Source organism: Sus scrofa, chromosome 15 (genome assembly GCF_000003025.6).
Source record: "Sus scrofa isolate TJ Tabasco breed Duroc chromosome 15, Sscrofa11.1, whole genome shotgun sequence".
NCBI classification, from domain to species: domain Eukaryota; kingdom Metazoa; phylum Chordata; class Mammalia; order Artiodactyla; family Suidae; genus Sus; species Sus scrofa.
Window position 1 is genome coordinate 25029811 of NC_010457.5, and position 24919 is coordinate 25054729.

Here is a 24919-nt window from a genome sequence, read left to right on the forward strand (position 1 = left end):
CCTGCTTCCTACGGTATGTTAGGAGCCAGCATTTTACAGTAAGTGATGCTAGTTGAGTGGCCAGAATCCAAATTTTGATGGAAATCTATCTTTTAATAGCATCCCTAGGAGGACAAGACGCAAGGAGATCCCTTGCACTGTGGGAAAAAAAAAGAAAAATGTTAAGGGCTCATAATCCAGTTCTGTAAGCTTAGGGAGTTTCCCTTGAATTATAAATCCATCCCATTATATCATACTTCTGGTCTTCTACTCCTCACTATTTTTAGCCAGTTCAGCATCCCTTGGACTTTAAGCCAATTGATGTTACCTCTTATACCACTTCAGCCTTGTTCCCTATGCTGGGCTCAGTCATTGTTATAGTCTTCTCATCAAGTGATGCTTGCTCTCCTTAGGGGTCCTTTAAAGGGCTCGATTAATCTGATCCTTTATCATTTCCTTTGCTATTACCTCGAATGGAGCTGTGGGGGCAAAGGAAATAGACTTCTAGATGCTAAGACCACCCTGAGTTGTTACCATGCCTGTGAGGGAGGAGTTCATAACTAGTATTCATCCAAATTAGGCCAAATATTTAGCCTGAGAGCATGGGCATGGTCAGTTTTGCTTTTTGCTATTTACTTTCACCCTGGTTGGAGAAACCAACAGCTGGTTCATCCAATTTCCCCATTAACTGTGGCTTAGGAACTTTCCTAATAGTAATAGAGGTCAAGTCAGAGCAAGCATCTTAGGATTTGAAAGCTCAAGACAGGGTTGTATGCCTGGGTTTTCTTGTGACCTAAATTGCAGAGGCTCAGGATCAATGCCCAGCCTGGCTCAGTGGATTTGAGGATCTGGCATTGCCTCAGCTAAGGCATAGGTCACAGCTGCAGCTTGAATTCAGTCCCTGCCCTGGGAACTTCCATACACCACAGGTGTGGCATATGTATATGCTACGTCATATGTGTATCCTATGGGCGCTAATGAAAAAGTGGACAACATGCAAGAACAGAAATGTAGTATAAGCAGAGAGTAAGTAGTTAAAAAATAATCTACATCTAGGCATACTAATATTCAAACTGCAGACATCAAAGGCAAAGCATTTGGAAGAAGCTAAAGGGGAAAATAACTTATAGAGAAACGCGGAAAAGAATTACATCAAACTTCAGAGATCATGCAAACAAGAAGAGTGATACAAAATATTTAAAGTTGTAAAACAACAACAACAAAAACTCCACCAACTAGAATTCTGTATCCAGAAATTTATCCTTGAAAAGTGAAGGAGAAATAAAGACTTTCTCAGGATAGAAATTGAGGGAAGTTGTCTTCAGACTTGCCTTGCAAGAAATATTCTTTGAGGAAGACGCAGCCCGCGCTGTCGCGGAGCCCTGGGCCGTCTGCGTCCGCTCCTGGCTCCCCGCTGTTCACCCTCCCAGAGGAACAAGTCGGTCAGGAAGCGTGCTGCAGACATGGCCTTTAAGGACACTGGCAAGACTCCAGTGGAGCCAGGTCGCGATTCACCGGATTCGGATCACCCTCTCCAGCCACAACGTGAAGTCTTTGGAGAAGGTGTGTGCTTCAGAGGAGTGAAGGAGAATAATCTCGAAGTGAAGGGCCCAGTGCGGATGCCCACCAAGACTCTGAGAATAACTACAAGAAAAACCCCTTATGGTGAAGGTTCTAAAACTTGGGATCGTTTACAGATGAGGATCCACAAGCGACTCATAGACCTGCACAGCCCTTCTGAGATTGTTAAGCCGATCACATCCATCAGTATTGAACCAGGAGTCGAGGTTGAAGTCATCACTGTGGATGCTTAACCCCAACTTTTTAATAAATTGATACTCAGCTGTTAAAAAAAAAGAAAGAAAGAAATGTTAGGAGAAATTTTTCAAAGAGAAGGAAAAGTATATAGGTCAAAAACTCAGATGTACATAAAGAAAGGAAGAGAAGAAATAAAAATGAAGGTAAAATAAAATCTTCAAATTTTCTTATTTTTAATTGATCTAACAGGTAACATTTTGTTGCAAATAATAATAGTGGTTACAGATTATGGTTAAGGGAAATGACTACAATGTTATAAAAGTTGGGAGAGATAAATTGGGAACAAATCTATTATAAGTTTTTTGCACTATGAACTGATGTGTTATTCGAAAGAAGACTTAGGTTGAATGCAAATGTATATTGCAGACTCAAGGGAAACTAAAATTTTGCTTTTTGATATGCTAAGAGAGGAGAAAAAGAGAATATAAAATGCTCAATTAAAATCAGAGAAAAAAGAAAAATATTGGAAGGAAAAAAGAAACAAAGGATGTTCCTTTGTAGCACAATGGGTTAAGGATCTGGTGTTGTCGCTGTACCAGCTCACCTCGCTGCTGTGGCGCAGGTTTAATCTCTGGCCCAGGAACTTCTGCATGCCATGGGTGTGGCAAAAAAGAGAGAGAGAGAGAAATGAAGAACAAGGGCTATGAATAGAAAACAGAGGAAATCTACTTTAAATATTAAGACACAGATAGATTAAAAGTAAAGGGTTGGAGAAAGATACACCAGGCTAACACTAATCAAAAGAAAGCTGGAGTAGCTATATTAATTTTAGACAAAGCAGACTTTAGACCAAGAAAAAATATCAGGTATAAAAAAATATATTACATAATGATAAAGGTGTCAATTCTTTTTATAAAAATGATATTTAACATGTATACATCTAAAAACAGAGTGTCAAAATATGTGAGGCAAAAACTGATAGAAAAGCAAGGAGAAATTGATGAATTTGGAAGGAGCATTGGTAGGGCAGGGCAGGGCAGAGGAACTGAAGAACAGAGGGTTTTTTCTTATTTATTTATTTATTTGCCTTTTAGAGCTGCACCTGCAGCATATGGAATTTCCCAGGCCAGAGGTCAAATCAGAGCTGTAGCTGCCTGCCACAGCCACAGCAACGCCAGATCTGAGCCATGTCTGTGATCTACACCAACTCAGGGCAATGCTGGATACTTAACCCACTGAGCAAGGCCTGGGATCAAACCTGAATCCTCGTGGATACTAGTCAAATTCTTTACCACTGAGCCACAACAGGAACTCCCAAGAGCAGGGTTTAAAACTGTCCAGAGAAGAACAACTTCCTGCATCTTTGGGGAAGGCAAGACAGACCTATCTGGCTTTCAGTTCAAGGCTGAGAGATCCTCCTCAGGAAGCATTTGAAACCAGATGGATGCTGATTCTAACTAAAATTGCCATCCAGCTTCACCTTTATTTAACCAGAGAGGGGACACATTTTCCTTCTTTTTTCTTTTCTTTTCTTTTTTTTTGTCTTTTAGGGCCATACCCACAGCATATGGAGTTTCCCAGGCTAGGGGTCAAATCAGAGCTGTAGCCCCGAGCCACATCTGTGACCTATACCACAGCTCACAGCAACACTGGATCCTTAACCCTCTGAGTGAGGCCAGGAATGAAACCCATGTCTTCATGGATGCTAGTCAGGTTCGTTAACCGCTGAATTGTGACGGGAATTCCGGAAACATTTTCTGGTAGGAGAAATATGTATTCTTCAGTTACTGGTTACTTTATAAACAGTGTTCAGCATACTGTAAAAATTACAAGATAGACGAAGAAACAGGAAAACGTAACCAATAATCAAGATAGAAAAAGCCAATATATGTAGCCCTATAGAAGATCCAGATGTTGGCATAAGATGACAATGATTTAAAATAATGATAACAATATAAGATAGAGAAAAAAATGAGTGAAAAAGTGGAGAATTTTTCAGAGCGATGGATTATGCAAAGAAAATCACATGGACATTCTAGAACTGAAAACTTTAATATCTGAAATTAATATCAGACAGATTTCACGGGGATTGGACACAAGAGAAGACAGAATTAGTGAACTTGAAGGAATAATAATAATAATAATAATGACTTAAATCAGCACAGAGAGGAAAAAAGGAGTAAATGAGGAGAGATCAGATGGCAGATAATGACTCTACTATTTGGTTGTTTAACTGTGTACATGAATATCCTGATTTAAAACAATATATATGTGTGACATGTTCCTGCCTGATGGAGGGTCCCATGGGACCTCAGTGCCCACACCCTTGGCCACCCCTTATACTCATTGTAGAAGGTGGTGAGTGGGTGCAGAACATGAGCTAGAAACCAGGGGACCTGTGTTTCAGGTCTAGATCTACCACCAGCTTGCTGTGTGAGCTGTTTTCTTGCCCTCCAGACTGAGAACTGTGTCCCATAGGGTGAGGTGACCCCCAGGCAACATAGATTCCCTGGAGCCAACCTGGCCTTCTTACTGCCCAGTTGCTGCCACCTAGTTCCAGCATACAGCTTATCTTACCTTATCTCAAGCGAAATGTTGTCCCTGCCTCCTATGTCTCACTTATAAGAAGACCAGAACTGCATCCTTGGAGACCACACAGCAGGGATGTGTCAGCCATCAGGACCCCATATCCTCAGGGCTGGCCCCATTCAGCACCAGTCTCTGCCAACACCTGGAGGTCACCCCCACCTGCCCCCAGTAACCCTCCCCAGTTCCTGCTGATGTCTCTTTTCCAGGATGGATATAACTAAACAGTCCTGGCTTGGGGTCAGACAAACTTGGGGGCAGATCTCCCATTCTGTCCATATTCACCGTGTGCATTTAGAAAGTACTTTGGGAGTTCCCGTTGTGGCGCAGTGGTTAACGAATCCGACTAGGAACCATGAGGTTGCGGGTTCGATCCCTGCCCTTGCTCAGTGGGTTAACGATCCGGCGTTGCCATGAGCTGTGGTGTAGGTTGCAGACGCGGCTCGGATCTGGTGTTGCTGTGGCTCTGGCGTAGACTGGTGGCTCCGATTCGACCCCTAGCCTGGGAATCTCCATATGCCGTGGAAGCGGCCCAAGAAATAGCAAAAAAAAAATAAAATAGAATAAATAAATAAAGTACTTTGACTTGCCAAGCCTCAGTTTCCTACTAGAAGTAAAATGAGGGAACAAGAGCCTGTATCTCTAAGGATGGCTTAGAGAATTAATCAAACAGTGCACATAAAGGGTCTGAAACAGTAGGTGATCGGAGCACTAGAAAGATTATCGTGTGTTTTCTTTCCCCACATACATAATTTATTTCATTTATTTATTTTTGGCCATGCCCTTGGTATGTGGACGTTTCTGGGCCAGAGATCAAACCCGAGCTGCTGCGGGGAAAATATTGGATCCCTAACCCGCTGTGCCACCAAAGAACTACATACATAATTTAAAATGAAAATAATACCAAACCACAAAATAAGTGCAATAAAGTTCATCAAAACTTTGACTTTCCCAGAGTTCCCATCATGGCTCAGAGGAAACGAATTTGACTAGTATCCATGAGGATGCATGTTCGATCCCCGGCCTCGCTCGGTGGGTTAAAGATCCAGTGTTGCCGTGAGCTGTGGTGTAGGTCGCAGACACGGCTCAGATCTGGTGTTGCTGTGGCTGTGGTGTAGGCCAGCGGCTGCAGCTCTGACTGGATCCATAGCCTGGGAACCCCCATATGCTGTGAATATGGCCCTAAAAAGCAAAAAAAAAAAAAAGTTTGACTTCCTCATGATGACTACTTTCAATGCCTTTTTTCTCTCTTGACAGATTCTTCTGAAACCCATTTCTCCAATTGTTTTATCACCCTAAGCACTTGCTTACTTGGTCCCGAGACAGCTCTGCAGCCCTGTGGGTGGGGACACCTACCCTGGAAAGATTCCCTGAGTGGAGGGCGGGCGCAGCCACCCGCCTGCCCTCTGGTGAAGCCCCACAGAGCCCCCAGCGGGCAGGCAGTTCGAGGGGCTCAAGGCTCCAGTTCCCAAGGACTGTGGCCAAGCCCAGGCCCAGCACCTACCAAGGGACAAGGCTGAGGTTAGTTAATGATTGAACCATCCCAAATATTGACAGGGCCCAGGTCCGGCCACTGCACAACTGTAAATAACTCCTCTTTCACCCGAGACCTGGCTCCATGTCGCAAAAGAGGGACTTTGAAGCAAAGCACACCCCTACCCAGACTCCCCCAGGAGAGACAGCTTAGGAATCCCCTCTAGCCTCTTTCCTCCTCAACAAAATGGGGAGAGTAAGCAGTTTAACCCTTTGCTTGCTGTCAGAAGATTTCCATCACATGGTCAGCTTCAGGGAAGGTTACAATGTGGCCACTGTCACCTTAGCTTATGGCCTCTCTTAGGACAGCCCGGGCGCTGGCCAGCTGTTCTTCCCTGGGCACATCTCCCTGCCCAGCCTCTCCTGGCCTCCCCTGAGACTTGGCCCACCTGTTCCTGGACCTCTGCCTACCAACTCACCCTGCAGGGGCTCAGTTTAGTTGGCATTTTCCCATCTGTCCTTACAGGTTCAGCCAAGCGGAGAGGTCCTCAGGAGGCAAAATCCCTGCCTTTCGCCCCAGCAGACCCAGCAGACCCAGCATAGCTCTCTGCATTGCCAGTTTCCCCTGGAAAACTGAACTCTAACACTTTCACAGATGATTTCAGCCTGGGATGACTTCTCCCTTCTCTGAAGAGTCTTGACTTCTTAAAACCACAGTCCTGGATTTGCGCAGAGGAAAGGAAAGGAGGGAGGAGCTTACCTCTGGGCACCAAGCATTGCACATTTTTATCTTCTTTGATCTTCATACCACTTGGGATGTAGCAGATGTGAACCCAAGTCCTTAGATAAGGAAATGAAGGTTTACGGAGGTCAGGCAGCGAGCCTTAGGACACCAAGTAGAAAATGACCATTTTATTTTATTTTGTATAAGCTGGGCACCTGTTGTACTGTGCCGTTCCTTTTGTTCATTGCTAATTGTTTAAGATGGAAGCTTTCTGTTCTTTAAAAGTTTGGTAGAGGCAGAGCTTCATTACCTGCCTGCTTGCGTCTCTCACAAGCTTCCTATCCTAATAAATCTATTTCCTGCCTATCAAAAAAAAAATAAAATGAAAGTTTGGTAGAACTCACATGCACAAAACAACATGTGACTGAAGCCTTTGAGGAAGGCAGAAATGGCTTTCACCACCACTTCAAGTTTCTTCTTGAACCACTGTGGGTATTTTGTATTTCTTCAGGATTGTATCTATTTCATCTAGGTTTTCAAATTTATTAGATTAAGATTAAATAGTTCCTTATTCCCTCTTTTTATTTTTTTATTGAGATATAATAGACATAGAATACTATATTAGTTTCAGGTATTCAAAATAATGATTTGATATTTGTATATATTTTGCAAAGGTCACCACAGTAAGTCTAGTCAATATCTAGTCAATACCACCACACATCATTCTTTTTTGCAATGAGCACACTGAAGATCTACTCTCTTTTAAAAAAAAAAAATATATATATATATATAGCAACTCTCTTAGCATCTTCCAAATACACAATACAGTATTATTAACTATAGTCACCATGCCGGACGTCATATCCACATGATGTGTGTGTGTGCACATCATATTTTACACTTCTATCTTACACATAGCTATCTATCTGTCATCTCTCTCATATTTTCTTTATCCATTCATCCACTGATAGACACTTTGGTTGCTTCCATGTTTTGGCTATTATAAATACTGCTGTAATGAACACAGAGGTGCATGAATCTTTTCAGGTTAGTGTTTTTACCTCCTTTGGATAAATCCCCAGAAATGAGATTGCTAGGAGTTCCTGTCGTGTTGCAGTGGTTAATGAATCCGACTAGAAACCATGAGGTTGCGGGTTCGATCCCTGCCCTTGCTCAGTGGGTTAAGGACCCGGTATTGCCGTGAGCTGTGGTGTAGGTCACAGACATGGCTCGGATCCCACGTTGCTGTGGCTCTGGTGTAGGCTGGCGGCTACAGCTCTGATTAGACCCCTAGACCCCTAGCTTGGGGTCTATGTGCCAGGGGAGCAGCCCTAGAAAAGGCAAAAAAAAAAAAAAAAAAAAAGAAAGAAAGAAAGAAAGAAATGAGATTGCTAGCTCAAAGGATAGCTCTAGGTTTAATTTTTTGAATAGCCTCAGTATGGTTTTTCCATAGCAGCTGCAGCAATTTACATTCCCACCAACAGTGCACAAGTGTTCCCTTTTCTCCACATCCTTGCCAACCCATGTTATTTCTGCTTTTTTTGTTTTGTTTTGTTTTTTGTCTTTTCTAGGGCCAAACCCATGGCATATGGAGGTTCGAAGGCTAGAGGTCTAATCAGAGCTGCAGCTGCTGGCCTACACCACAGCACAGCAACTCAGGATCTGAGCCACGTCTGCGACCTACACCACAGCTCATGGCAACACCAGATCCTTAACCCACTGAGAGAGGCCAGGGATTGAACCTGCAACCTCATGGTTCCTAGTAGAATTCGATAACCACTGTGCCATGATAGGAACTCCAATTTCTTGTCTTTTTGATAATAGACATTCTAACAGGTAGGAGGTGATATCTCATTGTGATTTTGATTTGCATTTCCCTGATGGTTAGTAATGTTGGGCATCTTTTCATATACCTGTTTGATTCTGTGGAAAAATGTCTATTCAGATCCTCTTTTTTTTTTTTTTTCATTTTTTGTCTCCCCAGCAGCATACAGAAGTTCCCAGGCCAGGGATTGAATCTGAGCAGAAGCCACAACCTACACCGCAGCTACAGCAATGCCACATCCTTAACCCACAAGGATGGAAGAGGATAATTAACTCATTGTGCCATATCAGGATCTCCCTCTGCCCATTTTAAAATCAGAGTGTTTGGTTGGGTTTGTTTTTTTTTTTTTTCCTATTCATCTGTATGAGCTCTTTATATATTTTAGATATTAGCTTCTTATCAGCTATATGATTTATAAATATTTTCTCTTATTGGGTAGGTTGTCTTTTCACTTTGTTAATTGTTTCCTTGTTGTGCAAATGCATTTTAGTTTGATGCAGCATCACTTGCATATTTTTCATTTTTGTTGCTTTTGTTTTTGTATCAAATCCAAACAATCATCCCCAAGACTCACATGAAGGAGCTTACTACCTATGATTTCTTCTAAGAGTTTTATGGTTTCAGGTCTTATGTTAAAGTCTTTAATCTGTTTTGAACTTATATTTGTGTATGGTGTAAGATAGTGATCCAGTTTCATACTTTTGTCATTTTCTCAGCACAATTTATTGAGGATACTGTCCTTTCCACATTGTATATCGTTGGCTCCTTTGTCATAAATTAATTAACTATGTATTTGTGAGTCTATATCTGGGCTTTCTATTCTGTTCAATCGATCTTGTGTCTCTTTTTATGCCAAGACCTGTTTGGAATCAGGAAGCATGGTGCCTTCAGCTTTGTTCTTCCTTCTTAGGATTGCTTTGCCTATTTGGGCTCTTTTGTGGTTCCGTACAAATTTTAGAAGCTTTTTTCCTACTTCTGTGAAAAATACCATTATAATTTCAATAGGAATTTCATTTTTGATAGGAATTTGTAGATTGCTTTGGGTGGTATGAACATTTTAACAATATTAATTCTTCCAATCCATAAGCACAGAATATCTTTTCATTTTTTTGGTCTTCAGTTTCTTTCATCACTGTCTTATAGTTTTCAGTATACAAGTCTTTCACTTCCTGGATTAAATTTATTCTTCCTTTGTCTTTTTACAGCTGCACCTGTAGCATATGGAAGTTCCTAGGCTAAGGGTAGAATTAAAATAAAGAATATTATAAGAGACAAAGAAAGACTTTGCATAATGATCAAAGGATCAATCCAAGAAGAGGATATAACAATTGTAATATTAATATTAATTACAATTGTTAATTGTAACAATTAGGATCATCTCAATACATAAGGCAACTGCTAACAACCTTAAAAGGAGAAAATGACAATAGCATGATAATAGCAGGGGACTTTAACACCTCGATTACAACAATGGATAGATCATCTAGTCAGAAAATCAACAAGGAAACACAGGCCTTAAATGATGCACTAGACCAGATGGACTTAATAGGTATTTGTAGAACATTCCATCCCAAAGCAGCAATATGCATTCTTCTCAAGTGTACCCAGAACATTCTCTAGAATAGATCACATGCTGGGCCACAAATCAAGCCTCAGTAAATTTAAGAAAACTGAAATCATATCAGGTATGTTTTTTGACCACAATGCTATATGACCAGAAATAAATAACGAGAAAAAAACTGCAAAAAAAACCGCACACGTGGAGACTCAACAACATGCTACTGAACAACCAATGGATCACTGAAGAAATCAAAGGGGAAATTAAAAAATACCTAGAGGCAAATGACAACAAATACACAGCAATCCCAAACCTATGGGATGCAGCAAAAGCAGTTCTAAGAGGGAAGTTTATAGCAATTACAAGCCTGTCTCAGGAAATAAGAAAAAGCTCAAATAAACAAAAGCAACTAGAGAAAGATGAACAGACAAAACCCAAGGTTAGCAGAAGGAAAGAAATCATAAAAATCAGAGCAGAAATAGAAATGGAGAAAACTATAGAAGAGATCAGTGAAACTAAAACCTGGTTCATTGAAAAGATCAATAAAGCGGATAAACCCTTAACCAGACTTATCAAAAAAAAAAGAGAGGACTCAAATCAATAAAATGAGAAATGAAAAAGGAGGTTACAACAGACATCACAGAAATACAAAGGATCATAAGAGACTACTACAAGCAGTTATATGCCAATAAAATGGACAACCTAAAAGAAATGAACAAATTCTTAGAAAAGTACAAGCTTCCAAGACTAAACCAAGATGAAACAGAAAAGATGAACAGACCAATGACAAGTACTGAAATTGAAACTGTGATTTAAAAACTTCCAACAAAAGTCTAGGACCTGATGGCTTCACAAGCAAATTCCTTTTTTTGTTGTTGTTGTTGTCTTTTGTTTTTTCTGGGGCTGCACCTGCGGCACATGGAGGTTCCCAGGCCAGCGGTCTAATCAGAGCTATAGTTGCTGGCCTACACCACAGCCACAGCAACGCAGGATCTGAGCCACGTCTGCAACCTACACCACAGCTCACAGCAATGCTGGATCCTTAACCCACTGAGCAAGGCCAGGGATCAAACCCGCAACCTCATCGTTCCCAGTCAGATTCGTTAACCACTGAGTCATGACAGGAACTCCCACAGGCGAATTCTATCAAACATTTAAAGAAGACCTAACACCTATCCTTCTGAAACTATTCCAAAAAATTACAGAGGAAGAAACATTCCTAAACACATTCTATGAGGCCACCATCACCCTTATACCAAAACCAGACAAAGACTCCACAAAAAAAGAAAATTACTGGCCAACATCACTGATGAACATAGATGCAAAAATCCTCAACAAGATACTAGCAAACTAAATCCAGCAATACATTAAAAGGATTGTACACCATAATCAAGTGGGATTTATCCTAAGGTTTTTCAATATCCGTAAATCGATCAGTGTGATACACCACATTAACAAACTGATGAACAAAAACCATATGATCCTTTCAACAGATGCAGAAAAAGCTTTTGACAAAATCCAACACCCATCTCTGATAAAAACTCTCAAGAAAGTGGGCGTAGAAGGAACATACCTCAACATAATAAAGGTCATATGTAACAGACCCACAGCTAACATCATTCTCAATGGTGAAATGCTGAAGAATTCCCACTAAGATTAGGAACAAGACAAGGAAGTCCACTCTCACCACTACTATGTAACATAGTTTTGTAAGTCCTAGCCATGGCAATCAGAGAAGAAAAAGAAATAAAAGGAACCCAAATCAGAAAGGAAGAAGTAGGAGTTCCCGTTGTGGCGCAGTGGTTAATGAATCTGACTAGGAACCATGAGGTTGTGGGTTCGGTCCCTGCCCTTGCTCAGTGGGTTAACAATCCGGCGTTGTCATGAGCTGTGGTGTAGGTTGCAGACACGGATCCCACGTTGCTGTGGCTCTGGCGTAGGCCAGTGGCTACAGCTCCGATTCGACCCCTAGCCTGGGAACTTCCATATGCTGCAGGAGTGGCCCAAGAAATAGCAAAAAGACAAAAAAAAAAAAAAAAAAAAAAAAAAAAAAAGGAAGAAGCAAAACTATCACTGTTTTCAGATGACATGACACTATACCTAGAAAATCCTAAAGATACTACCTGAAAACTGTTGGAGCCCATCGATAAATTTCATAAAGTTTCAGGATAAAAAATTAATATGCAGAAATCGACTTTATTTCTATATACTTACAATGAAAGATTGGAAGAGAAATTAGGGAAACAATCCCATTCACCATCACATTAAAAAGAATAAAATAAATAGGAATAAAGCTACCTAAAGAGGCAAAAGACCTGTACACTGAAAATTATAAGATGCTGGTGAGAAAAACCAAAGATGACATAAACAGATGGAAAGATATACCATGCTCTGAATCGCGAGACTCAATATTGTCAAAATGACCATACTACCCAATCTGCAGATTTAATGCAATCACTGCCAAATTACCAATAGCATTTTTCACAGAACTAGAACAAAATATGTTAAAGTTAGTTTGGAAGCACAAAAGACCCAGAATAGCCAAAGCCATTCTAAAAAGAAAAGTGGAGCTGGAGGAATCAGACTCCCTGACTTCAGACTACACTACAACCATGACTTGAAAATATGCATGTACCTCAATGTTCATTGCAGCACTAGATACAATAGCCAAGACATGAAAGCAACCTAAATGTCCATTGACAAAGGAGTGGATAGAGAAGATGTGGTACATATACACAATAGAATACTACTCAGCTATAAAAAGGAATGAAGAAATGGCATTTTTAGCAACATGGGTGGATCTAGAAATTATAATGCTAAGTGAAGTTAGTCAGACAGTGAGATATAAATATCATAGGCTATCACTTATATGTGGAATCTAAAAAATGGATACAATAAACTTATTTGCAGAACAGAAACTGACTTATAGACTTTGAAAACTTATGATTACTAAAGGAGACAGGTTGTGGGGGCAGGATGGGCTGGCAGTTTGGGATGGAAATGTAAAATCAGGTTGTGATGATAGCTGTAAAACTACAAAGCTAATAAAATTCATTGAGTTTTAAAAAAAAAAAGATATGAGAAATAAAAAAGAGCCTCTTGGAGTTCTTTTATGGTGCAGCAAGTTAAGGATTGGCATAGTCACTGCAGCGGCTTGGGTCACTGCTGTGGTATGATCCCTGGCCAGGGAACTTCTGCATGCCACAGGTGTTGGGGGAAAAAAAAAAAAAGACAGAGCCTCTTGCTTTCTGCTATTCATGGTCCTGTAACTTTTTTCTTAACCAACTCCCCACCTACAGTGTGAGCTCACTCGACTGAACCAACCCCTTCTGGGTCTCTGGCTCCTCCCCACATGGGGCCAGCGGGAAGAGTAGAAGACAGAAAGAAGGGCCCAGGCCTGGACTCAGTCCAAGGTTTGACTTGGCTCCACAATGCAAACCTTCCTGCACCTCAGTTCTATACCACCACCACCACCACCCCACCCCTGGCCCCATGGTATTAGCTGCAATCTCCGCCTTTGGAGCTGGGCCTACGGTCAAGCCTCAGCTTCAGGATCCCTGATTCACACGATCTACTTCCAAGGCCACGGGAGGGGCTCTTATGGTCTTGTAGCCCAGTTTTTATGCTTTTTCTTAAAGAAAGCTTCCCCAAATGTTATCAGCTTCAGATGCCACAAAACATGGATCTGGTTCTTCCTACTCCAGAGTTGCTGTGGGAATTAAATAAGATTCTGTTCATAAAGTGAGGGGCATGTGGTAGATTCTCAGTAAAGGTTACTTTCCTCCAAAATGGCCCAGAAAAGTGATGGAAAGACAGACAGAGCCACAGCTGGTGTGCTTACTGCATGCCCCTTTAATGTCCTACTGTTGCCATTCAACAAACCAGCCCCCACCCGAGGATGGCCTCTGGGGCCCAAGCAGTGGGGTAGGGAGACACTAAGGCACCTGGTTCTTGTGGAAGGCCTCCTCCATTCTGATGTGGCCATGGATCCAGTCGAGGTAACGGCTGACTTTGGTGTAAACGCCATAGTTGTGGAGGCGCCCACAGCCCTCACCCCAGCTCACCAGGCCCACCAGGAACCAAGTGCCGCGGAAGGAGGCCACCATAGGCCCCCCGCTGTCGCCCTCGCAGGCATCACGAGAGTCCCCCAGGATGCCTGCACACAGCATGTTCTCAGAGATCTTGTTGTGCATGGCCTGGACGCACTCATTGTGCGGGGCCACAGGGACCTTGATGAAGTTGAGGATGAAGCTGCGGTTTGTCTTGGCCTCGCTGCGGTAGCCCCAGCCGGTCACCACCGTCTCTTGGCCAACCCGGGTGAGCTCACGCTCAGAGAGGCCACTGTCTGGGAGGCAGATGGGCACGATGGTCTGCGAGAAAGTGGCCGGTTCGGCCAGGCGGAGCAGGGCGATGTCATTGTCACTGGTGCTCCTGGTGTAGTTAGGGTGGACGAGGAACTCCTTGATGTCCAGGTCTACCTCCCATTTTTCCCGACGCCTCAGATCATATTCGCCTGCAGGGCAGAGGGGCTGTGAGAGGGAGCTTGAGGGAGCCTCCCTCCTCAAGGGTCCCCTGAGGTTGACTGCTGTGCTCCTACAGGAGCTGGGAGTAGTCACCCGGCCTCCCTGGCATGTCCTGCGCCACAGGGCTGTGCCTCAGACACTTATTACAGGTAACACCCGTGAGTGTCCATCCTGAAGGGGCAGTACGCTGGTCTGAATTCAGGACTGGCTTATGGATGGAGAATGAGGACTGGGAAGTGACCCACAGTGGGAAATCAGCAGGGAAGGCTGAAGTTCCCGGGAAACCTGGGACACAGACCAGAGCCATAATGAGGAATTGAAGACAACTTACAGAATGGGAGAAAATAGTTTCAAATGATGCAATGGACAAGGGCTTAATCTCTAGAATATATAAGCAACTTATACAACTCAACAGCAAAAAAGCCAATCAATCAATGGAAAAATGGGCAAAAGACCTGAATAGACATTTCTCCAAGGAAGATATACCGATGGCCAACAAGCACATGAAAAAATGCTCAACATCGCTGATTATAAGAGAAATGAAAATCAAAACTACCATGAGATACCACCTCACACCAGTCAGAATGGCCATCATTAATAAATCCACAAATAACAAGTGCTGGAGGGGCTGTGGAGAAAAGGGAACCCTCCTGCACTGCTGGTGGGAATGTAAACGGGTACAGCCACTATGGAGAACAGGTTGGAGATACCTTGGAAATCTATACATAGAACTTCCATATGACCCCACAATCCCAATCTTGGGCATATATTCGGACAAAACTCTACTTAAAAGAGACACATGCACTCGCATGTTCATTGCAGCACTATTCACAATAGCCAGGACATGGAAACAACCCAAATGTCCATCGACAGATGATTGGATTCGGAAGATGTGGTATATATACACAATGGAATACTACTCAGCCATAAAAAAAGAATGACATAATGCCATTTGCAGCAACATGGATGGAACTAGAGAATCTCATACTGAGTGAAATGAGTCAGAAAGACAAAGACAAATACCATATGATATCACTTATAACTGGAATCTAATATCCAGCATAAATGAACATCTCCTCAGAAAAGAAAACTATGGACTTGGAAAATAGACTTGTGGCTGCCTGATGGGAGAGGGAGGGAGTGGGAGGGATCAGGAGCTTGGGCTTATCAGACACAACTTGGAATAGATTTACAAGGAGAAAAAAAAAAAAAAAAAAGGGAAGGAGGGGAGGAGAAATGCTCCCTAGATTAACAGATGTAAGACTTGACAACCAAATGTAATACATGGACTTTGCTGAGACGCTGATTCAGACAAACCAACTTAAATAGAATATTTAACACTATTTTGGGAAATCTGATTATGATTTGGGTATTAGAGAATACCAAGTAATTAACTTCGAAAGATATAATAATACCCTTATGTTTATGGAAGCCAAATATTAACACTGTCTAGAGATGCATATTAAAGCTATGTAGCAGAAAAAAAAAAATCTATACATAGAACTTCTGTATGACCCTGCAATCCCACTCTTGGGCATATATCCAGACAAAACTCTACTTAAAAGAAACACATGCACCGCATGTTCATTGCAGCACTATTCACAATAGCCAAGATGTGGAAACAACCCAAATGTCCATCACAGATGATTGAATTAGGAAGATGTGGTATATAAACACAATGGAATACTATTCAGCCATAAAAAAAGAATGACATAATACCATTTGCAGCAACACGGGTGGAACTAGAGAATCTTATACTGAGTGAAATGAGTCAGAAAGACAAAGACAAATACCATCTGATATCACTTATATCTGGAATCTAATATATTGCATAAATGAATTTCCACAGAAAAGAAAATCATGGACTTGGAGAAGAGACTTGTGGCTGCCCGGGGGGAGAGGGAGGGAGTGGGAGGGTGTGGGAGGGATTGGGAGCTTGGGGTTATTGGATACAACTTGGAATGGATTTACAAGGCGATCCTGCTGAGTAGCATCCAGAACTACGTCTAGATACTTATATTGCAACAGAACAAAGGGTGGGGGAAAAAACATATACATGTAAGAGTAACTTGGTCCCCATGCTGTACAGCAGAAAAAAATTAAAATAATAAAACAAGAAAAAAAAACAAAAAGAAATTGGGGTGCCTGCCTCTGGAGACAGGCTCTCCTGCCATGCCTCATCAGGGCCTGCCTGAGTTCAAGGCAGGGACATGGTAATGGGGGCAGGGCAGGAGCAGCAGGACCCAGAGAGGAGAGCCAGCCAGACACAGGCTCCGCCTGGGAAGAAATGTCTAGATCACACACAAGACACAAGGTCTCCTCGGGGCAAGGCTGATGTTTCCTGGAAAGTGGTGGGGTGTGTGGCTGCTGGCCCCAAGCTGAGCCCTACTTGGAGCCACTGGGCTTTGGTTGTGTGGGTGTAACTGGAGGGAGTGTGACGGTGGTCATTCATTCTCAATACATGTCTCTTCCTTCTTTTTTGCATAGAACAGAGTGAGAGGCTCCCTCTCCGTGGGCCTGGGCTTGGGGACCTGGGCTGTTGCAGGAAGCAGCTGGCTACTATGGCAGATGCCAGGGCCCTGTTGCACAGTCCACCCCTGTCAGTCTGTGTCAAGTGTGGCCCTGATGCCAGGCCATGTATATGCCCTCTGGTTTCCAGGCCCAATGGTGCTGCAGGGCCATATACAGCCTGCTTCACACAGAGAAAGTGTAAAACCCTCACTTGCGCACACATGTGTGTAAGCGCCACACTTTTTTTTGGGGGGGGGGGGGCTGCACTCATGGCATGTGGAATTTCCCGGGCTAGGGATCGAACCCAAGCCAAAGCACAGCAGTGACAATGCCTGATCCTTAACCCCTAGACCACCAAGGAGCTCCCTTGGTACCAGATTTGAAGAGAATCCCTTTCATGCAAAATACCTGGTGTTGTTGTATCTAATGTTCCACCATAGGAGTGGTGGGTGGAAGCACACAGGCCTCTTCACCCCAGCTACTTCTTGCTCAAGCTCCCCAGAGACCATGCTCCCCACCCTTCTTGCCTGCTTCCTGCCCTTACCGAGCCTGACAGTGAGCTTCTTGTAGTCGTCCAAGCAGTGGGCCGCTGTCAGCACCCAGGAGACATGGATGAGCACTGCCCCACAGGCCAGCTTCTTCTTTGAGTCCAGCAGGATCACCTGCAAGGGAGTGGGTAGTGCCGTCACCACACTGCCGTCTGACACTCCCACACTGGGGCCCTGGGTCTAGGACAGCCCAGGCATAATTCTCAAGCTGGTGGCACCAGCTGCACAAATTGGTCTTCCCTGGGTTCCACTCGGGCATAGACTCATGGCCCTATTATGGCATTTTCCTTTCTGCACATTTGATAGGGTTCACCAGTTCCAGAGTACCTCTCCTCTTCAGCCCCTGCTGTTCCTGTAATCATCTTCAGCAGCACCGAGAGAGGTCTCGCCCTCAGGGGCTTGGGCTGAGTCCTCTGGGAAGCCTTTGAGGCCCCTGGGCTGCCTTGGGAGGCCTCTTCCAGGTTCTCTCAGCTCCTGTCCTGCCAGCCATCCTGGCTCTGGTCCCATCGGATTGCCATGCATTTAGGGGCCTGACTGTCCCAGGGGCTGCGAGCTCCCCAAGGCCTGCCAACATCCTGCCTGTGAACTCAGGACCCCTGGCCTGGCGCCTGGCAGAGATAGGAACCAAATTAGTTCCCACGGGGAACCTGCAGGGGTTCTCAGGGGTCAACCTTCCCTCCCAGCCCTCTCCCACACAAAACAATGCTCCCCTCAGCCCTGCCTCTGCCTAAAACACCACCAGTAGGGGAGTATCTCTGCAGCTCTTTTTAAAACTATACCCCTTCTCCTTCCTGTGTGTACCCTCCAGCACCACCCCACTGGCTGCCCCTCCCCCTCCAGGGTAAAGTGCCACCTTGCCCTGGAACCCCCACACCCCAGCAAAGGCAGCACTCCCCTCCCCATCACGCCTCCTGAGTGGGAAATCCCTGGGGGCTCAGTGACTCCGGAGCTAGTGCTCACCTGCCAGGGGCTCTCTCCCCATGGGGACTGCTTCCCATTGACGAGCCTCGGATCTATTTGGTCTTCTTTTTTGTCAACTTGGTCTGTATCACGCTTCAAGCTCTTGCGTTTCTTCTCCATGCGATTCCCTAGCCTCCCGCAAGGGAACTTCACTGAAGGTAGGGGGAGGCTGCTGAGTGTCTGCCAGGCACTGCTCCCAAGACTCCCCTCCCACCTCTGTCCACCTCTGGCCAGCAGCCTCACTGGCTGCCTTTTAGGATAAATGATGCTTAGGCACTCAGTTATATCAACCTGCAAATCCCCTTGTGCTAGTCAGCCAATCAACAAACAGTGCTGCTTAATGGCAAGAGTCAGACCAAGCAGCATCTCTACCTAGCCTTGTGTCCTTGGGCCAGTGGTTAAAGTCCTCTGAGTTCAGTATGCCCCAGGGCTGTTGGGAGTAATGCCTGAAACCACAAGCAAGGGATTCTGCCAAGCTCCTAAGAGAGGTGAGAACTTATGAGGAGGAGAAGGTGGGCACTCCTGGAGAGACTCAAAGTAGCTCTGAGCACAGTTGTGAGGGTCTCTCCCTGGAGGAGACAGCATAGAACAGAACTGAGGGCCAGGAGGTGAGCCAGGGCCATTCATGCTGGGCTGACAGACTTAGACTTGCAGGAGCAGTGGGAAACCATCAGCAGAGGGATTGCACAGTGACCAAAAATGGAGATGAGATAACAGTGACCAGAAGCTGGACAGCAGACAGACATGGCAACTGACTTTTCCAACTAAGAAAGCAAAGCCTCAGCCAATGGTAGGAGATGCCAGTAGCAGATGCCCAGGAAGCTCAGTGTGTGTCTGAGGAAGTGATGCAGGTGGGGCCACAACAGGTGTGTTGAGAGCTTGTAAAAGAACTGCTAGAGTCCCAGGCTTCTGTCCCAGCCTCTCCCCAGTGGCTCCACTCTTCTCTCTGACCCCTGCAGAATACCATAAGTGTATTGTCTGCAGAGGGCAACCCCAGACACCACGACCCAGGGACTGCGGGTACTGCTACAGCACAGAGTGACATACAAGTCTGACCAGAAGGAGCAATGTAGACATTTGTAGACCTGGCAGGTGCCGGCTACTTTCCCCACCCCACCCCACCAAGGGGCTGGAAGTCAGGCTGGGACCTCCAGGCATGAGCTTGGGGGAGTCCTCTCAGAAAATGGCCTGAAAGTCCTAAGAATCCAGCAGTAGGGGTTCTGCCAGTGACCTGGGTCCTCAGATGGTCTCACAGGAAAGCCCACCAGGCAAAAGGTCCACCAGGCATTTCTTTGCAACTTTCTGAGAACCTCTAATTACCTCAAAAGGAAAAGGATTGGAATATAAAGTTGCGGAAATTTCCTTCAAAGAAGACTACAAAGTCAAAGAGATGGAAAATAGAAGAGATAATAAAACTTGAAGACCAATCCAGGGGAAAGAAATTTGATGAGGAGGTGCAGAAAGAGAGAGCAGAGAAAGCAGAAGCAGGTCCTCAGAGAAATGAAGTGTTCCCAGAGGTAGAAGATATGAATCTCCACGTTAAAAGGTCACTGCACAGCAGACGAAAGAGGATCCACATTGGGGACAACCTGCTGAAGGTCTGCCGGTCCTGTATATCTGTAAACTTGACAGAAATTTAAATGTATAAAAAGGAAAACAGAAAAGAAGGCACGGTTCCTGTCTCTCCTCAGAGAAGCCAGAGGTAAGGGAGAAATAGAGCCATCCAAGGTCGGTGGAGGAGGACGCTGGAGTGCCCTGCACACCCGCTCCTCCCTCTGGGAGAGAACCCACCCCGGCGCTCCTGCTCCAGGAGGCATCCCCAAGGTGAGCAGCGGCACCTGGATGGGGAGGGATCTCGGGAAAGAGCGGAGAGCACTCTCCCTCTCCGTGGGCTGACGGCCCGTCTCCACTAACTGGGACCCAGCCGGTGGATGGCCCATCGCCCGGGGCCCCATGCCCGCCCCCCCCCCCGCCACTTCGAGGCTCACCCTTTGGCTCGCACTGCAGGTGGTCGTCCCCCAGCCGGTAGCCTGGCGCGCAGCGGCAGCGGCGCCCGCCCTCCTCCTCCAGGCAGTAGTGCGCACAGCCACCGTTTTCCGTCGAGCAGTTGGAGAAGCGCACCTCTGAGGGAACAGGGAAGAGGGCGCCGAGAAGGCGCTGTGGCTCTGCGCGCCCTGTCCCCGCCCCGCCCCGGGGAGCAGCCCGCCAGCCGCCGCCGCCCTCTCACCGTGCAGGCAGAAGCGGCCCTCCCAGCCCTGAGCGCAGTCGCAGCGGAAGCCGCCCAGGCCGTCGATACAGGTGCCACGCCCGCAGCACGGGCTGTCGCACAGGTGCTCAGGGGGCGAGACCGCGCACTGGTCCCCGTCTGCCACGTGGGGTGAGGAGGGTGTCACTGGTGCCGCCGGGTCCCTCCCCTCCCCGTACCCGCAGTGGCCCAGGGACCCGGAGGAGCAGGGGCACCGCGGCCAGGGGTCTGGAGTGCACTCACCATGGTACTTGGACCAGAAGGCCATCTGCGGAGAGAGAAGGGGCAGTGTTAGGGGTTGTTGGCCCACCTGGGTGAATGGAGAGCCCGTGGCGCCCCTCCCAGGTCTGGCCCAAGTCTAGCAGGGCAGCATCTAAGCAGGCAGGGGACAGAAGGGTTTCCACACTAAGAGGGGTCAACCCCAGCCTCTGGGATAGCTGCACCCTGAGTAAGGCCAGGCTCCTCCTCCTCCCACATCCCATTCGCCATGCCCTCCTCCATGCAGCTGCTACCCAGGCAGCCTCTGTAATGGAGGGGACCCAAATCCCTGTCACCCCCCAGGGCAATTTGTCTCCTTCCAGCACCAGGCATCTGGTCTTTCCCTGAGCCAGCGTCCTCAGAGTCAAAGGAGAAGCAGGGGAGCATGGGTGAGGGTTCAGAAAGTCTGCTTTTCTAACTGGGTGGCACTTCTACTGCTGGTCTGGGACCACCACTCCCTGGGAGCCACTGCTGGATACCTAGGCCGCACTGCTGGCCAGAGAAACCTGGGGTGAGGTGGGGCTGCTGTGGGAGGGGTGTGATGTGCCCCTGGCTGTTCCTGCACAAGATCATCTCCATCTGCTGAGTAGGCTATCTGGGGAGAGAGGTGCTGGGGATGTAGTCAAGGAGGTGGTGGCTGAGGGCAAGATAGGGAGCTGCCCAGAGTGCCCCCTCCAGCACCAAAAGCCCTGGGTGGGAAGGACATTCCTACAGACAGCTTAAAGGGAGCCCCAGGTAGCCTCACCGCCCCAGTAGCTGGAGTGAGATCTTGGAGCTGGAGAGGGTCTGAGTCTTGTATCAGGAAGCCTCCTCCCTTACCAAGGGCATCCCCCTGCCTCAGAGCCACCACCACGCAGCCCTGGGGCCCAGAGGACATAGACCCTTTCTCCACGTTCCCTGAGCAGTCAGGTTTTGTCCCTTGAGAATCTGAACTGAAGGGCAGAGTGAGTGTGGGCACAACGCCAGGCCATCTTGGTCACGCGCACCCTGACTGGCCAGTGCAGGATGGAACCAGAGGCAGTGGCCTTTTGGTCACAAAGAGAGAGAAAGCGGAGGCAGTGGGGGCCAGCTTCAGGTGGAGGGGGCCTGAACTCCTTCAGTGGGACTGGGTGGGAATTCCCCAAAATTTTTCCACATAATTGCAGAGCCTCTTTCTTGCGGTCACATGTGCCCTGACCAAGACCCCAGGGCCATTCAATCCACAGATGCACTGCAGCAAGCTGGGCAGATGAGGGGATGGTGCTCACTGCCTCCCAGGAGCCCCAAGGGGCCCCAGCCTACTGCCCAGGGCCCACCCCGAGCCTAATTCTCTGGACCCAGTCAGGCAGCCTTACTGTGTTTTCCGTGTTTTGGAAAATCTCCCGAGCCTCCTCGAAATCACAGGTCTCCTCCTTGCACTCACGCTCCAGGCTGCTGGGCCGCAGCTCCTCCAGGAAGGAGTTGGCGCGTTTGCTGCGCAGCATCTGGTGGGCCCGCTGGCTGCTGGAGAACACTGAGTCTGGGGGGCGGGGGGCTCACTTTGGTGGGGGCTCTGCAGTGAGGGGGCCTAGCCGGGGAGAGCCTAGGGTGGTCTGGGGCCCCTCAGGATCATCATTCCAGGCACAGATACCCTCCCTCCTCCTCTACTCTCTTCCTTCTCCTCTCCTGGAGGACGGGACACTTGACATTCAGAGTGTGTGTGCTGAGACCAGCAGACCTCCCTTTGAATCTAACCCAACTTCCATGCAACCCTGAGCCAGTGTCTTCACCTCTCCAAATTTGGGTTTATTTATCAAAAAAAAAGGAAGATGAGATAATCATGTAAAACACTTAGTACAGTACCTGACCTGGGGACCAGGGAGGGTTAGGGCCAGCAGATAGGAAGAAGCTGCCCTGGGCTTTCCATAGCTGAGGGAGTAAGTGGTGGAGTGGGCAGGCCCTGGGAACTCTATGACATAGCCCACCCCTGGGGAAGAGTAAGGACTGAGCCAGGGGCTCCTGCCATTACCACAGTACAATGCCCCTGGGAGGCCTGCCGTGTCCGCCTGCCTCTCATCTCACCCTGAGCTCAGAGGAGATGGTGAAGGGATGAGGGCCCCAAGGGTCCCAGAGGTAATGGGGCAGGAGGGGGCCTTACCAGGAGGAACTGGTGTGCTGGAAACTGCCCAGATGATCAGGAGCAGTAAGAGGCTTGCAAGTTGCCACATTCTGGAGTTGCTGCCACCTGTCTGAGGAGGACTTCTGAGCTTCGAGCAGGCCCACCTGCCCCCACCCATGGAGCTGGATGAAGGGGGCTCCTGTGTGTGCTAATGCCCAGCAGAAGCTGGAGTGGGGGTGGGGGTGGGGGATGTGGGCTGTTCACTATTCAGACAGCCGGTTGGCAGGCCCCTCCTCCACATAGCTCAGATCACACAACCTGAGTCTGCAGGGTGAAGAGGGCACATGTAGATCAAAAGAGCTCAGCCCAGAATGCTCATGCCCTCCCCTGGTGAGGGCTGGGGACAACACCATTGCTGACCTAAAGGCCAAGCTAAGAGTAATAACTAATGTTTACTGGATACTCACAATGTCTCTCAAGCAATTTGTACATGGTTCTGAGGGAGTTAGACCACCTGGTGCAAACCCAGCTCCAGGACAGCAATGGTGGAACATATCTAACTGCTCCTTGGTGTCCTCACTTGTAAAATCGATGGAAAAACTATATTTCTGCCTCAAGGGTTACTGTGAGAATTAAATGAGTTAATCTACATAAAGCAGTTAAATAGATTTGTATATAGCAAATGCTCAGTAAACCTTAGCATTACTATCTCAGCTAAAGTTCACCACCACCCAAGAGGTAGGTAGAGGGGGAAGTTGAGAATCATAGGAGTGAGGTAGCTCATTAAATACCCACAACCAGGAAGTGGCAGGGCTAAAACTCAAGCCCAGGCCTGTGTGGCTCCAGGCCTGCAACCTTCACCCCTGCCCCACAAGCCACCAGACATACCACAAGGCCCTGCTGGCAGAAACCTAGGAGCCCTCCACTGCCCCCCCTACACCCCCTCCCCAGCTGACCTCATTCTCCAGCTTCACTGACCCCCTCTAAGGCTGGCTCTGACAGTTGTTTGAGTCAGATGTAGAAGGGGGTGAGGTGGGAAGCATGGAGGGCCCGAGGCTCCACGCAGCCTCTGGTGGTGGCCTTGGGCTCTGGAGGCCCTCATCCAACCTCCACTTCCCTCAGAGTCTGGGACAAAGGCCCGTGGGAACCATGGCACCCAGGCCTGAGAAATGCCAGCAAGGACCTTGGCCTGACCGGTGTCAGAGCCCAGAATTCCTTCACCCCAGGCTCTAGCCAGCCTCTTGAACCCTGGCTAGAAGATTCCACCTTAGGCACCCTCCTCCAGCCCCCCTCACAGACCTGCCTCGAAGGGGACTTACTGGAGTGGGCCGCGGAGAAACTGCAAGGCTGCCCTCTCACCGCCATGATAGACTGGAACCCAAGTTAATCCATAACCAAATGTTTGCTTGGCCTCAGTGTCAGGCCTCCCTCTCCACAGACAAACAAACAAGTTCCCAGCTCAGGACAGCTCTGTTTGCCCAAAGCCCACCTCTGCCCACCAGCGGTGCCACCCAGGAGGGAGGGAGGTGAGGGGCGGGCACTGTCAAAACGGCCTGCAGACGTGGCCTCATTCTGGCCTCACAGAGGCTGGCTGAAGGAGGGACATTGTCCCCCTTTTGCAGATGGGACGTTTTTACCCAAAGACACTGCAGTTTGTCTCATATTGGCACAACTGGTAAGGATATCTCACCAAATCTGGGATGCCTTTAATTAAAGATGCACCTATTTTACGTGCCAGCATAAAAGAAAAGAAACATTGTCAATTACTCCATGGCACACCATCCTGATTATGCCATGAAGATTTTTACACCTTCATGATGTAAAAGGTGAAAAAATATGCCTCAGACTCCCTACCGCTTGGGTACTGGGCACTTGGTACCAGCCATTACTGTAA

General features: G+C 47.0%; 1 protein-coding gene, 1 long non-coding RNA gene and 1 pseudogene across 12 annotated transcripts; 1 reads left to right on the top strand and 2 right to left on the bottom strand.

Moving 5' to 3' along the window:
* LOC102163252 lies at positions 1031-1821 on the top strand (annotated as a pseudogene).
* LOC102163381 lies at positions 1960-7855 on the bottom strand. Of its 4 annotated transcripts, none has more exons than XR_001301353.2 (3): positions 7582-7686; positions 6557-6636; positions 3391-3494 (listed from the first exon to the last, which is right to left on the bottom strand). It is a non-coding gene; the product is annotated as an uncharacterized LOC102163381 (long non-coding RNA). The 4 variants fall into 4 exon arrangements; XR_002339118.1 differs by having other exon boundaries at positions 5680-6636; XR_001301354.2 differs by lacking the exon at positions 3391-3494 and adding an exon at positions 5464-5823.
* PROC (protein C, inactivator of coagulation factors Va and VIIIa) lies at positions 13733-24500 on the bottom strand. Of its 8 annotated transcripts, none has more exons than XM_013983970.2 (9): positions 24345-24500; positions 23065-23250; positions 22283-22446; positions 20934-20958; positions 20673-20810; positions 20434-20568; positions 18446-18597; positions 17482-17599; positions 13733-14416 (listed from the first exon to the last, which is right to left on the bottom strand). In XM_013983970.2, exons 2-9 carry the CDS (start codon positions 23201-23203, stop codon positions 13839-13841), a joined length of 1449 nt encoding a protein of 482 aa, XP_013839424.1. In that variant the 5' UTR covers positions 23204-23250; positions 24345-24500; the 3' UTR covers positions 13733-13838.